Source organism: Corylus avellana, chromosome ca4 (genome assembly GCF_901000735.1).
Source record: "Corylus avellana chromosome ca4, CavTom2PMs-1.0".
Classification (NCBI taxonomy): Eukaryota; Viridiplantae; Streptophyta; class Magnoliopsida; order Fagales; family Betulaceae; genus Corylus; species Corylus avellana.
This window is the reverse complement of record NC_081544.1, coordinates 30532546-30545547: the sequence shown is the minus strand read 5'-3', so window position 1 is coordinate 30545547 and position 13002 is coordinate 30532546. Positions and strand designations below refer to the sequence as shown.

Genomic DNA, 13002 nt, shown 5'->3' with positions numbered 1-13002 from the left:
GTCATGGTATACACACACGGATGAGAATTCCTTTCCTCCATGAAAGGAAAAAAAAAAAAAACTATAGATTAAATTTGATTATTTCTTTTTCTCATAAAAAAAAATGTTGAAAAAACTATGATACATAATGTAGAATTCATATCTTTGATCTAATACCATATTAAGTTACAATTATTCTAAACATAATTATGAGGGCAGAGAGACAGACCTTCCTTAGAAAGAAAACTCCATGACACCTAAGGCTTGAAGTTGGCCAAGAAACCTTGTACTGAAACGTAGAATTTAAGTAAGAATTATATGACAGCCGATGTTTCCTTGACATCTGATATTTCTCTTATATTCTAATTTGAGGGCAGGATTGATAACTGTTTCGTAGCTTTGCCAATTGCCACGTATGATTATGGTTGCTTCACCCTTCCTACTACCTCCCAATAGGAGAAGGGACTTATTCCTTCAAAGCATTTTCTTCACCATTCATCAACTCCTCCTTCCAGCTTTTTAATTCACAGCCATGGAGGACCTGAACATGCTCGCCGCAGACTGTGTTGTCGTGTCGTGTTGCTGCCAATGCTTGATCCTACAGATTGTCATCTTCGTCTTGCTCAAGCTTCCTTCCAAACTGATTCGTAAGACGAGAGAATATGCTAGGAAGAAGCTGCGACAAAGAAAGGAGGTGGTGGGTGGGAGGATAACAGGAGGAAGGGAAATGGGAAAATACAAAGATGGTTTTTTTGTAGGGTCTCTTGGCATTCAAGTTGAGAGGTTGGGCATGGATGGAGGCCACCACCATGGTTGCATGGAAGAAGTTGAGAAGGTGTTAGAGGAGCTGTCTCAGAAGGGGGAGTTTGCATTTGGAAGCTTCTGGGGTAGGAAAGGATCAGGGAGCTTCACAAGTTGTGAATTTGATGATATTAATGTAGAATATCAAATAATTGAAATGATTGGCTCTTTCTCTTATACATAGCATCTCAACATTTTCTTAGGTCCTGTTTGCTTGTTTCTTATTGAAATTGAAAGATGGGGAGAATTTTATTATACAGTTGGTAGTTGCCTACCTACCAACAATATTATTCAATTCATTTAAATCCCATTAAATTAATTTGTGGTGAGCTATAAAAGAAAAAATTGACCTATATATATATATATAATCACAGCCATCCAATTCAATAATGCAAACAAAATAACCCAATTAAAAAAAATAAATAAATAGAAAATCCCAGCTCACACATGGCATCATCCCATGAGGCTGCTTGTGTCCATTTCTGTCTTCCATGAAACTTCTTCACAAACTTATTCGCTCATAATCATTTTGTCACCGTTGGATCTCCCTCCCGGTGCTATAATATTCACTTTGTGTAAATATTGTCAACGCGCTTCAGATATGATGTACAGTTTGAACCAGTCCAAATTTCCAACATCGTTAAAACAAAAGAAAAACACAAACCCCACATCCTAAACAAACCCAAAACCAAACAGACCCACAAAAACTCGAACGCCATCATCTTCTTTCTCTCTTCGTTGATCTCCTATTGATGGCGACGCTCCAATCCGAGCAGCTGAAGCAACTGAAGGACATTTTCATGCGCTTCGACATGGATTCGGACGGCAGCCTCACCCACCTGGAGCTGGCGGCGCTTCTCCGATCCCTTGGCCTCAAGCCCTCCGGCGACCAGCTTCACGTCCTGCAGGCCAACATGGACGCCAACGGCAACGGCACCGTGGAGTTCGACGAGCTCGTCAGAGCTATCATGCCCGACATGAGCGAGCAGGTACTCATCAACCAGGAGCAGCTCTTGGAGGTTTTCCGTTCCTTCGACCGCGACGGCAACGGCTACATCACCGCCGCCGAGCTCGCCGGATCCATGGCCAAAATGGGTCACCCTTTGACGTACCGCGAGCTCTCCGAGATGATGCGCGAGGCCGACACCAATGGCGACGGCGTCATTAGCTTTAGCGAGTTCTCCACCATCATGGCCAAATCCGCCTCCGATTTTCTTGGCCTCACCGTCTCGAAGGCGTAGATCCCGATGCCTAGAAAATTCCCTTTGGCGGCTGAGTTTGGCATGGTCCTGTTGACTTTTTCTACGCCTGTAGTTTTTTTTTTTCCCCTTTGTTTTGGGGGGATTCTGTTTTTGTTTGTTTGTGAATTTAGAGACCAATATAGAGATGAGATGACCATGATTTACAGTGTACGATGATTGAATCCGAAGGAGAAGACGCAAATCAAAGACACCTCAATCCCTCTCATTCAGTGCAAAATGATTTAACACAAGTTGTATATTCTGTATTATTTTTAGTTTGTCACTAATTCTTTTTTTTTTTTGTGACTGTCTTGCTGTGACATGAAAATGACTGATGTCCTTCCATATTAAAGCTGCTCTGGACATTTTAATATAAAATTACTCCATTTGGAATATGGAAAGTAAATTATTATTATTATTATTATTTTACACGTTTATAATGCTTTATCTATCTTTGAGTGAATTGAGTAAGTATGCTAACTTAATAAAAATGTATAAGAGATGAATAAAAAAACGTACGCCCTAATGCTGATTTTGGAATTTGGATTATAGTCCAACCCAACCTTGTCATCGTTGTCTTGACTCTTCTACGGGTTTACTTCTCCCGTCATGTCATTTTTTTTTTTTTCTTGTGAAAATCGAATTATAACGGATTGTAAAATGGTTGGTAGCGAAATTGGACCTAGTTGAGTGATGTTACATGTATAAATAGAGTAGTTTCATTGTATGATTTGGAAAAAGAAAAAAGAGTAGTTTCTTTGTAATTGGGCATTCTGAATTCTTTAAACCCAAATATGGTGTATGGAGATTGGACTACCCTCGAAGTAGCCCCAGCCCATTGCAATTTTCATTCAAAACCATTTCGTAACCCCATGTAAGGAACAGGTTCTAGTGAACTGATAATTCCTATCATATATATATATATATATATATACACATATGGGAAATGCTAAGTATTCTTCTCTTGTTCTCTTGATGTCCTCCCAACTGTGATGTGATTTTTAAAATTATCGTTGAATTTGAGATTATCATTATTGACTTTTAATCTATTAGTGATTTTAAAAATCACATCACAATTGGGGGGACATCAAGAGAATACTAGAAGAACATCTAACATTTTCCTATAATTATATATATGCCGAAACCCCTGCCTTAAAATTGTGACATGTGGCGTGAAGTATTAGGAGTCAATAAGTTATCCATATTTGACTCATATTTCCTTACAATCAACCATTGAATTAGTAAACTTATGTAAATTCCACATAAGTTAATGATGGACCCCACAAATCCAATAGTTGATGGTAACTTATTAACCCCTAGCATTTCTCTTTTTTTAAAGGGTAAACCAGTTTTTTAAGGCATAATTTTTTAGCCTATTTTTGAAGAGTGAACCCGTTTTTCCAGTCATTAATTAGCATCATTAATTGCGTTAATTATATTTCAAGAGTTTTTCATATATAAATTATTCAATAAATTAAGTATTATTAATGTCCCAATCAAATAAGGAAACAAATAATATAAATCAAATTATTGTGTATTAATACGTTTAATCAATTTAATATGTATATTAATTAATAAGTTTAGGATTTTCAACCATATATATATATATTTTCTTGCTAATTTTTTTTCTTTATACTATTCATTTAAAATTATATATACTTATAGTTATAGGAACAAAGATTTATTTATTTTATTTAAAGAGATGATATATATTTTTATACGTCTTTTTAACTTATAATGAAAAATGATGTGTTTAAATTTTAAAATTAAATTATAATAAAAAACCCCGCGCATAACACGGGTTATGAGCTAGTTAATATATAATAATGGGATCATTGACGAAATAAAAATATTTCAGAGAGAAATGATCAAATGCACCCTTAACCATATTAATCGGTATTCAAAGGAATGCCCCAGAAGGCCACATGCATTTTCCTGGGGTAGACAGGATACAAGCCAAAGCCCTTTATTTTATTTTTATGTAAGTTACTTAATTTATCATTGAAAAACATATTTTAATGCAAGTCCATTGCCATGCTATCTGTTTGTCACATGAGTTTCAATGGAGTTTATCAGTTGCAGAGCGGTAAGGGCCCTTTGAAGTTGGAAACAAAAGCAAACATGGACAAATAACGAATATATATGTAAAAAAAAAAAAAAACAGTAGTGTATATTGTAAAGAGCTGAAAAGAAATAGTACAGGAAAAACAGGGTAGGCTAGGCTCTATTCTCGTCTTGAATTTACTTTTTTCTGTATAACATTTCAAAAATACAAAATACATGGCTTAATTAAGAGATGTGTAATCTCATATGGGCAAAAGGCAAAAACTTCAAATATTTCGGGCAACTTTTTTTTTCCCTAAGATATGTAACAGATGAGTCATGCTACTATACAGTTATCTTGCAAGGGTAATCTCTGGGTCGTACCTCAAATCCAAGTAGAATCAATAAATAGCTCATATTAGATGGAGTCATATCCGGCGGCCAAATTTCTCAGGTCCGCCAGATATTTCCAACCGGCATTTTTTGGCAGCTGACCATCAAAGAACAAATTCACAAATATCACCTACTGCTCTTATGTTTCTGGCGGTTTGTCCTTGCTGCCAAGCGAGCTGTGAAGCCTACGGTTGTTGATCGGAACGAGCTTCGCCGCACCATATTACAATGCTCGGGATCATTTGATTGGCCATTATACCTTATCCACTGTATCATTTCATGGTACATAGGAAAGAAGCGCATCTGAACTGCTGAGTAGCAGAAGTATGGTATTAGGGTTGAGATCGCCACGACAAGAGTGACAAGCCAATAAGAAGCGGCTGGGGCAAGGTCTTCGATGAAGACTTTGTAAGCAGTTGTAGAAATGGAAGGAGGCATGGCTCCATATGCCAAGAGGAAAATGTAATAGACAATAATCGAACCCCAGATGACAACATGTTGCACCAAGGTGAAGTAACTTATAGTGAGTGCCATCTGCAAGTTCACAGCCCAAACAACACATGTATACATTGTTCCCCCTAAAATATCCCTCCCAGCAGTTTGTCCATCACTATTGAAAGCCTGGAGCTCCAGCGCTTTCGTGCAGAAGAAGAAAATTATTATGGCACTGCAAAACCCGTTTAACATCCAGCTGAGTATTCGGCGCCAGCTGAAAAGGATATTTTGCACCCCTTCTTGGTATAATAGAGGAAACTGCCAGGGAAAACAAGGAATAATCATTACATCAGCATTTAATAAAAAACCAAAAATGTAAAGTCATAGCTAAATATATGTTACTCCAGTGATAAATAAGGGGGCTTTGGTTGTTTGCCACTAGTGGATTCTAAAAAATAGATTTAATTTTCTGCCTTCCACCAAGTAATCTAACAGTCCTAAATAATGGACATATAACAGCACATACCATTTGAAATTCCTAACAGTTCTTAAAGCCACACAATGGCCTGTTTGGCCAATGGCATCAGAACGGGGTTCCCAAGTGTTCTCAATGTGATGCCAAAACTTGGAGCCCCCATACTTATTTATCCACAAAGGGAAAAAATCAACACCACCCTGGGGCCCTCAGAATTAATGGTCTATTGGTAGGACTAGGCAAGATGCATGTGTAACATTTTTATCTGGTTCTTATCTTTACCACAATAATAAGAAGTTACAAGTTCCTCCTTCCCCCCCACCCCTCTCTGTCCCCTTTTTTCCAGGCAAAAAAAGAAAAAGAAACATTTTGTTATTCTATATAGAAAATAAAATAAAATTCTTGAGACTGTATTGTCATTAACCATCAAAATAGACATAATTGAATCCATGTGTTAGACAGTTAACATACCTTGAGACAATACCTAGCAGAAACATCCTGGTCAAAAACTCCCATAGCAATCACCGGAATTGATGAGAAGAATAAATTATAGAGTGACAAAAACCAATCATTGTATGCAGGTTGTCCAGAGAATGATGCATAAGCCTCATACAAGAAGAGAGTGAAAACAAATGTGACATTCTTGTAGAAGAAGTAACATATCTGCCAATAGAAGAATGACCTTAGTAATTAGATCTTTACATAAAGCTTGACAATTGTGAAGAAAAATTTAAAAAGTAACTTTTTCCATATTTTGAACTCTCAAGTTTGCCTAAATTGCCCAGGATAATAGTCGATTATCCCGCTCTTGGGGCTTGTCTTGGGATGTCTTTAGTTCTTAAGCTTGCATTGCTTCTTTTGATTTAGCACGTGCTTTGAGGTTCCAACATTGTAATTGTTGTTGTTGCCTGGGATATGCCCCAATGTAGTTTTTTTTTTTTTTCATGGCGCTTCAATTCAATTCTTTTTTTTTTTTTTTTTTTTTTTACTTATCAAAAAAATTTTCAATTCATTCTTAATTATAAAAATTAAAAAATTAAAAAGTTGGCCTAAATCCACTTATAAGAATGATTACCATTGATGAGATCCTTCTGTAGCACCAATGTCCATGCACAAGTAGCAAACGCTCCAAAAATCGGAACTGTGCAATTGCAATATCACTTGACATGACCGCCTGAATTAAAAAATAAGTATTAAGAAAAGAGTATAAGGAATGAGAAACACAATTAAAAACAAAAAACAAAGGTTTTCTACAATTTTTTTTCTTCCAAGTAACAAAGGTTTTCTACATGATTCAACATAAAACGTATAACAATCAATTGAGTACCTGCATTCCTTCAACACCACTAATTCCAACTCCTATATCTGCTTCTTGAAGCATTCCCACATCATTGGCACCATCACCAATCGCTAACGTTGTTTTCCCCGTTCCAGATTTTACTAGTCTTGTAACCTTTTTTTCCAGCAGGAAAATCAAATTACTCCTAAATGCTAATTAGGTTTTAAAAAAACAAATATGATGAAGAAAAGTTATTGAAGATGTTAAAGACATTGAAAAAAATATAAACCCACCAGTGCCTTCTGTTTTGGTGATGAGCGGCAGCATATAACAGATGCACAACCAGTAGCAAGTTCTAGAAATGCTTTCTTCAAATCATCCTCTAAAGCATAAGCAAGTGATTTCCCGTCAATGATCAAAGCAAATGCCTCGGAGCTCCCACGTGATGAAGTAAGCAGATTCTTCCCTTCAATTATCTGACGGACAACACTGTCCTTTGATGCCTAAATAATGAATCAGAATACTCCCATCAATATTATATCTACATTGATTTATAAGATATCATTTCCCCCTCTCCCACTTTGATTAGAAAAAAAAAAAGAAAAAAAAAAAGGATTTATAAGATATCATGATTCTAATTCCATTAAGTATCACAGCATTAATGACTGAAGCCTTGAGCTTCAACAAATATGTTGACCCCATGTTAAGCACAAAGGACACACTCTGTTTATGTGTCCTGGCACAAGCATGCTCTTCTGTAGAGATACATACTTTTCCATTCCTTATCTAGTAGATTACCCTTTATTCCTTCCTCCTTTTGCAGACTTGAACAATTCTCATATAACACAGATTCAGTTATAAACCTTCATGATTGAGACATTCATCTTTCTACCTCCAGAAAGAATGCCACATCAGTACCATCTCCATTCATTATTTACACATGAGGAGATGCAGAAATGGGAAGAAGAGACAGAGTCAATGGAGCTTTTGGAAAAAGAAAAAAAAAACTAATATAAAGCAAATCCTTCCCAAAAAACCACTAGTGGTGACCCAATAAAATGCTAGTAATTGGCACTACCAAAATAAAGATAAGGCTAAAGAAGAATTTTGTTGATGTAGTAAGTGTAGACATGATTCCCACATTTGAACTAAACGACTGAAAACGTAGAAATTGCAAAGCATGATATGTATTGACCACTGTGTTACATTAGGCTAATACGCATTTCTCATCCAGTGGGTACTAAAGTGAAGCAACCACATTATTTAGGTTGACAAGTCAGTCTTTGCATAATCATAAAACACATCAGAATTTGGTCAACCAGAGTCACATTAACCTCATAGTATCTCATCAGGCTCCCCTTTTGTAAAAGGCAACTTGCTTGCAAAAACTATAAGTTCTATTCTCAAAAAGTAAACTATCTCATCTGAAGAAAAGGAATCAAAAACTTAAATACAAATTTACCTTGATGATGGCAGACTTATCTCCTGCCTTTTCCAATGCTTGCATTTGAAGACTTTCCAAATTGATTATAATCTGCTTCATTCCTCGTCTAAGCAAACTACAAGCGAAACTGCAAATTTATATATTTAAGTTAGATATCTTCAAAATTAGTATGAGAAGTAGGCCTCACCTCAAAGTCAGAATAACAATCAAACCCAGAAATCATACCCAATATTGATGGCAGTCTCCATCTTATCTCCAGTCAAAACCCAAATCTTGATTCCTGCTTGGGCAAGCTTGTCAATGCAATTAGGAACCTGAAGAGCGCAATAGAAGAAACATCATTCCCAAATCCCCATAATCAATTAAACAGGTAAATTGATTAGCAATTAGTATTCAACCCACCCCATTTTGGAGTTTGTCCTCAACAGCAGTGGCACCAAGAAGAATGAGATCACTCTCAATCTTCTCTGATACTTCATCAATCAATGTTTCCTGATCTGCACTAACTGAATTCTTTGCCTCAGTGAATTTCTCATTGAACTCTTTGTATTGTTCTTCATCAAGTTCACGATAGGCAAGTATCAAGGTCCTCAGGCCTGCATCAGCATACTCGTTTACATGCTTCCTGGTCTCCTCTTCAAACTCCCTACCATTCTTGGCAAGCTTTCCTAACATGACACTGCATGGGAAAATGTGTTAGGGTGAAAAAAGTAGATAATGACACATCTGAGGTTTCAGGATAGTTGATCACCTACCTATCAGCACCTTTACAAAGCAATAGTATTTGTCCTTCTTCACTTCTTACTATCACAGACATCCGCTTCCTTGAGCTATTAAACTCTAAAACATTCAGCAGTTTATACAACCTGCAAAAGGAAATTATTCATTGAAGATATAGTCTGTCGTGATTTAAGTATTTGTCAAGCATAAAATAAATAGCAGGAGCCACAGAAAGAGTGGGCAGAGGGAGTATCTAACCCCATTCTTTAGGGATCTGTGTCCACCACGAGACACACATCACAATGACAATACCAAAATGGATGTGCCCAGTGCGAAGAAGGTGCAAAATCATAAAAGGGCCCTGTGAACTGGGTACTCAGGTGAATCCATAGGCATGACAAATGGCAGCCAACGAGTATAGCATACATTAATTCTAATCTCCCATTTTATAAGAAATGCAATGAGAAATACCTTTCAACTCTTTTGCCAGACACCGGATCCAACTCATATATTGATATGCTAGTCTGGGTCCGTCTGAAGAATTCAAAACCAATTTCTCTTGCTGCAATCACAAATGCCGCTTCATCCGGAGATTCAGCTTCATATGAAACCTTCCTCGTATCTTCATCCACTTCAGGTATGGCAGTATGACAGATTGCCAACACACGAAGAAACTTCTGAATGACATCTGCATGAGACTCATTAACCCAGTTTCCATTCATGATCCTTTCATCTTTGAAATTGAAGCCTTTTATGGGTGACTTTGAATCAGTAGTATCCTTTATGGGGTTGACTCCATTTACATTTTCCTTACCCACAGGTGAGCCTTTTCTTCTATCCATAGACCTCTCAACCTCTGTGACACCACGACCATAAGCTGTCCCAGCCACGGAACACTTGATGAACTCCATTGAATTGCAGGTCAAAGTTCCAGTCTTATCAGAAAGTATCGTGTCAACTTGGCCAAGTTCCTCATTCAAATTTGAGGTACGGGCATGTGCCGGTTTGTCAGCCTCTTCATAGTACATGTTCATATCTTGATTGATGAAGATGGTCTGAAGAACTTTGACAATTTCTATTGTCACATATAAGGAGATTGGAATAAAGTAATTATATAACATTAGGGCTGTTAGAAAGTGAAAAAATGCTGCAATTGGTGCTCTTTTGGGATCAAAGAAAATTGTAGAATCATCTGGTCTAAGATACCACCTTTTTGACCTCCCATTTTCTAAGTCATCTTCAGTTGCAATGCCAAAGAGAACAGATCCAACAAATGCCACCAGAGATAGAATACAGAACAAGAAGTAGATAATTCTGTCCGTCTTCTTCTCAATTTTGCTTCTCTTTGAAGGGGGATCAGTAGAATTTTGCATAACCTTTGTGTCATGACCGCCGAAGATAACAGCCCCATATATGAAGTCCGTATTTCGGAGTTTAGAGTCTCTGAGAAGAATTTGTTGAGGGGACAGGGAATATTGTATCTCTTCAAACTCCAGACTTCCAATAAAAGCATACAAATGTGCATTGGGGTCTTCGCATTTAACAGTAGCCTTAAAGTCCTGGAAGTTGGAATCCTCATGCAACTGTGAAGTAACCTCCAATGCTTGCTTCAATTTCAAATTTGTCTCCCCATCAAGGTTCATGGTCTCAACATAGCAGATTGCATCATCATAACTGGATGAAAGCAAGAGTAGATCCGCCGGAAAGAATTCATCCTTCTCCACCTTTACTATATCCCCCACTCTCAGGTTCTTCCATACAGTATAATCAAAAACTCCATCACGTTGATGCACTTTAACCTTTCTATTATTCACCTCAATATCCTGCAAAATTATATACCCAGGTGTAAGAGCTTGCCAGAAAGAACGAACAATGTATAGATTGTTATCACTTTGGCCAATGTTGTCAAGTAAAGATCTTTGACTGCAAGCAAGAGAATATAGCTGTCATATAATTAGTATTGTGCAGATTGAAGAAGAATTGGATATGATCTAGTGACTCTTAAGTAAATAGAAACATAATTTTTTTTTTTTCATTTTCAAAATCATTCGAGTTTGGAGCTGTGGTAGTCAAAATCAACAATGCAGGAGAGAATATTAGCATCCTATACAGATCATGTGATCCAAACACTTTTGTCAAATTACACATCACCTACCGAAAGCAACACAATATGCCATGAATCTATACAGATGACTTCAAGTTACCCATATCCTCTCTGCAGTGTGTTAAGAAGATTTCACAGAGGATCTATAGTTTTTCTTACAAATCTTGTTGGTAACATCACAAAAACTTTCATCAAAGTCGTTGATGCCTTAAGCCTTACGACACTCACCGATTCACAGATTTCCAAGACATTTTTCAGATTTTTTTTTTTTTAAAAAAAAAAAGAGTAAACGACAAGAAGGGAAATCCTCTACCATTACTTTGAGGTATTGGAGACTCTTCAATTGGTATGGTTTGTTTTGATTCTATTCAAACCATATTGTAATTTGAACAAGAACGATAGAAAACCTCAGGAAACAATTAAACCCATAAGATGAGGATCAATTAATATAACCAAACTGGACAAGCAAAAACTGGTACCTGCTGCTTTCGCCGCCAATCTTCGATACCCTCCTTCACCATGGTTGCTCCAACAACGACAATTAGAGGGATGATGGCACTAACAGCTGTATAAGGAGCGAGCGGAGTGAAGGCCAAGATGCCAGTAACCAAGAAGAAAAAATTAGCCACCCTCCTAAACTGCTCAAACAATGACTTAGGCAAGAAAGTGGCAAGTGTATACTTGGTGGTCCTAACATAATTGCCCCCATATTTGCGTATCCCGGCGTCAAATCCACCCGGTTCATTGCAATAGACGACCCTGGAAAACCCTGGTCCCCCAATCTGTGAATGGTCATCATCCTTCAAAGATGCCTTCCCACAGCTGAATGAGTAGAGCTTGCTAAAACGCAGCCTTCTCTTTCCACCACCCGGCATTCTTGTTCCCTCTAGAACTAGAACACCAAGCTCTCACTAAGCCCTATAGGAATATCACAAAAAACACGGAGAAGCCCCCAACAAAGTATTACAATTTGCTCCTTCCAAGCCAAATTCTCTAACTAGTAAATGTAGTGCCTAAAACAAATACCAAGAACCACACCCTTCAAGAATTTCAAAGCCGACTGGCTAAGAAGAACTAAATTTTCTCTCTGAGAAATACACAAAACTAATACCCAGTTACCATTAACCCCCCAAAAGTTCACAAAAGTTCTAACACAAACACCCAAAAAAAAAAGAAAAAAAAAAGAAAAGGCAATACCAGTCTATAAAAAGCAGAACCCCATAAAAGTTCCACGCTAGAAGCTTAAAAACCCAGTTTTTGAAAAGAAAAAAAAAATAATAATGAATGAAACCAAGAAACAAAGAAAGATAAAATAAAATAAAAACTATGAGAGAGAAAAAAAAAATCAAGTAATATGAGGGAGAGTCTAATACGAGAGACAGCACACGGGTGTAGACAAAACAAGCTAGTAATGCCTATGAGGTTACGACCCAACAAATCCTTAGCAACAACCTGTAATCTCCGCCCCAGAACAACAACACCCAGTAACCCCAAAAAAAAATATATCGATGATTAAATTAAGACTCTCAAACAGCTTTAAAAATCAGCCAACTATCGAACAGACCGTACCACAATCCCATAATATAGCCCAAGCAATCTCGTCCTCGTATGAATATTCGCATGGCTGAATTTTCCTGCGAAGGATGGCTCAAACCCAAGGTTTTGAACGGAGACTTGGCTCGGATCTCGTATTTTGACTTTGAGAAGCTCCGCTTGTCCACGCGCATTTGGCCTCTTGCGTAGTGCGCGTATGGATGTGGAACTTTCAACCTCCAGCTATTCTTTTCTTATAAAAAACAAACAATTCCTGTATTGATAGGAATGTGGGGAAATTGAAATCCCCCGCCCCCAGACCAGGACTGCCAACAGCGAGACAGAGAGATCTAGACGAACAAATAGACTATTGATATCGCGGGAAAGCTCCGGAGCTCATCAATGGAGACCCAGCGATAGTGTTCGTCTTCTCTCTCTCTCTCTCTCTCTCTCTCTCTCAAGGGAAAAGAAATTCTTTTCTCTCTCAATAAGAAACTTCGTAGAACATCAGACCAAACAAGGAAAAATAGAAAGAAGACAAAAATAGAAAGAAAA

General features: G+C 37.5%; 3 protein-coding genes across 4 annotated transcripts; 2 read left to right on the top strand and 1 right to left on the bottom strand.

The window, feature by feature from the left end:
• Positions 1-214: 214 nt before the first annotated feature.
• Positions 215-964, top strand: LOC132178401 (uncharacterized). The gene has a single exon (XM_059590842.1). The coding sequence runs from the start codon at positions 512-514 to the stop codon at positions 962-964; it is 453 nt and encodes a 150-aa protein (XP_059446825.1). The 5' UTR covers positions 215-511.
• Positions 965-1271: 307 nt separating this feature from the next.
• Positions 1272-2308, top strand: LOC132179193 (probable calcium-binding protein CML16). The gene has a single exon (XM_059591857.1). It carries the CDS (start codon positions 1533-1535, stop codon positions 2019-2021), a length of 489 nt encoding a protein of 162 aa, XP_059447840.1. The 5' UTR covers positions 1272-1532; the 3' UTR covers positions 2022-2308.
• A 1909-nt stretch (positions 2309-4217) lies between these two features.
• LOC132177503 (putative phospholipid-transporting ATPase 9) lies at positions 4218-13002 on the bottom strand. 2 transcript variants are annotated; one of them, XM_059589856.1, is made up of 12 exons: positions 12484-13002; positions 11394-11832; positions 9282-10633; positions 8846-8956; positions 8493-8769; positions 8316-8404; positions 8109-8217; positions 6940-7149; positions 6695-6820; positions 6443-6541; positions 5839-6030; positions 4218-5210 (listed from the first exon to the last, which is right to left on the bottom strand). In XM_059589856.1, exons 2-12 carry the CDS (start codon positions 11787-11789, stop codon positions 4584-4586), a joined length of 3588 nt encoding a protein of 1195 aa, XP_059445839.1. In that variant the 5' UTR covers positions 11790-11832; positions 12484-13002; the 3' UTR covers positions 4218-4583. The 2 variants fall into 2 exon arrangements, with proteins under 2 accessions (XP_059445839.1, XP_059445838.1); XM_059589855.1 differs by having other exon boundaries at positions 11394-13002.

What these genes read in the sequence shown, in the direction of transcription:
- LOC132178401 (XM_059590842.1), top strand. Translation starts at nt 512, where the DNA reads ATGGAGGACCTGAACATGCTCGCCGCAGACTGTGTTGTCGTGTCGTGT.
- LOC132179193 (XM_059591857.1), top strand. Translation starts at nt 1,533, where the DNA reads ATGGCGACGCTCCAATCCGAGCAGCTGAAGCAACTGAAGGACATTTTC.
- LOC132177503 (XM_059589855.1), bottom strand. Translation starts at nt 11,789, where the DNA reads ATGCCGGGTGGTGGAAAGAGAAGGCTGCGTTTTAGCAAGCTCTACTCA. An exon ending in ATAAGTCTGCCATCATCAAG is followed by an intron (nt 7,150 to 8,108) that starts GTAAATTTGTAT and finishes TTCATTATTTAG; the next exon opens with GCATCAAAGGACAGTGTTGT. An exon ending in CACCAAAACAGAAGGCACTG is followed by an intron (nt 6,821 to 6,939) that starts GTGGGTTTATAT and finishes CTGGAAAAAAAG; the next exon opens with GTTACAAGACTAGTAAAATC.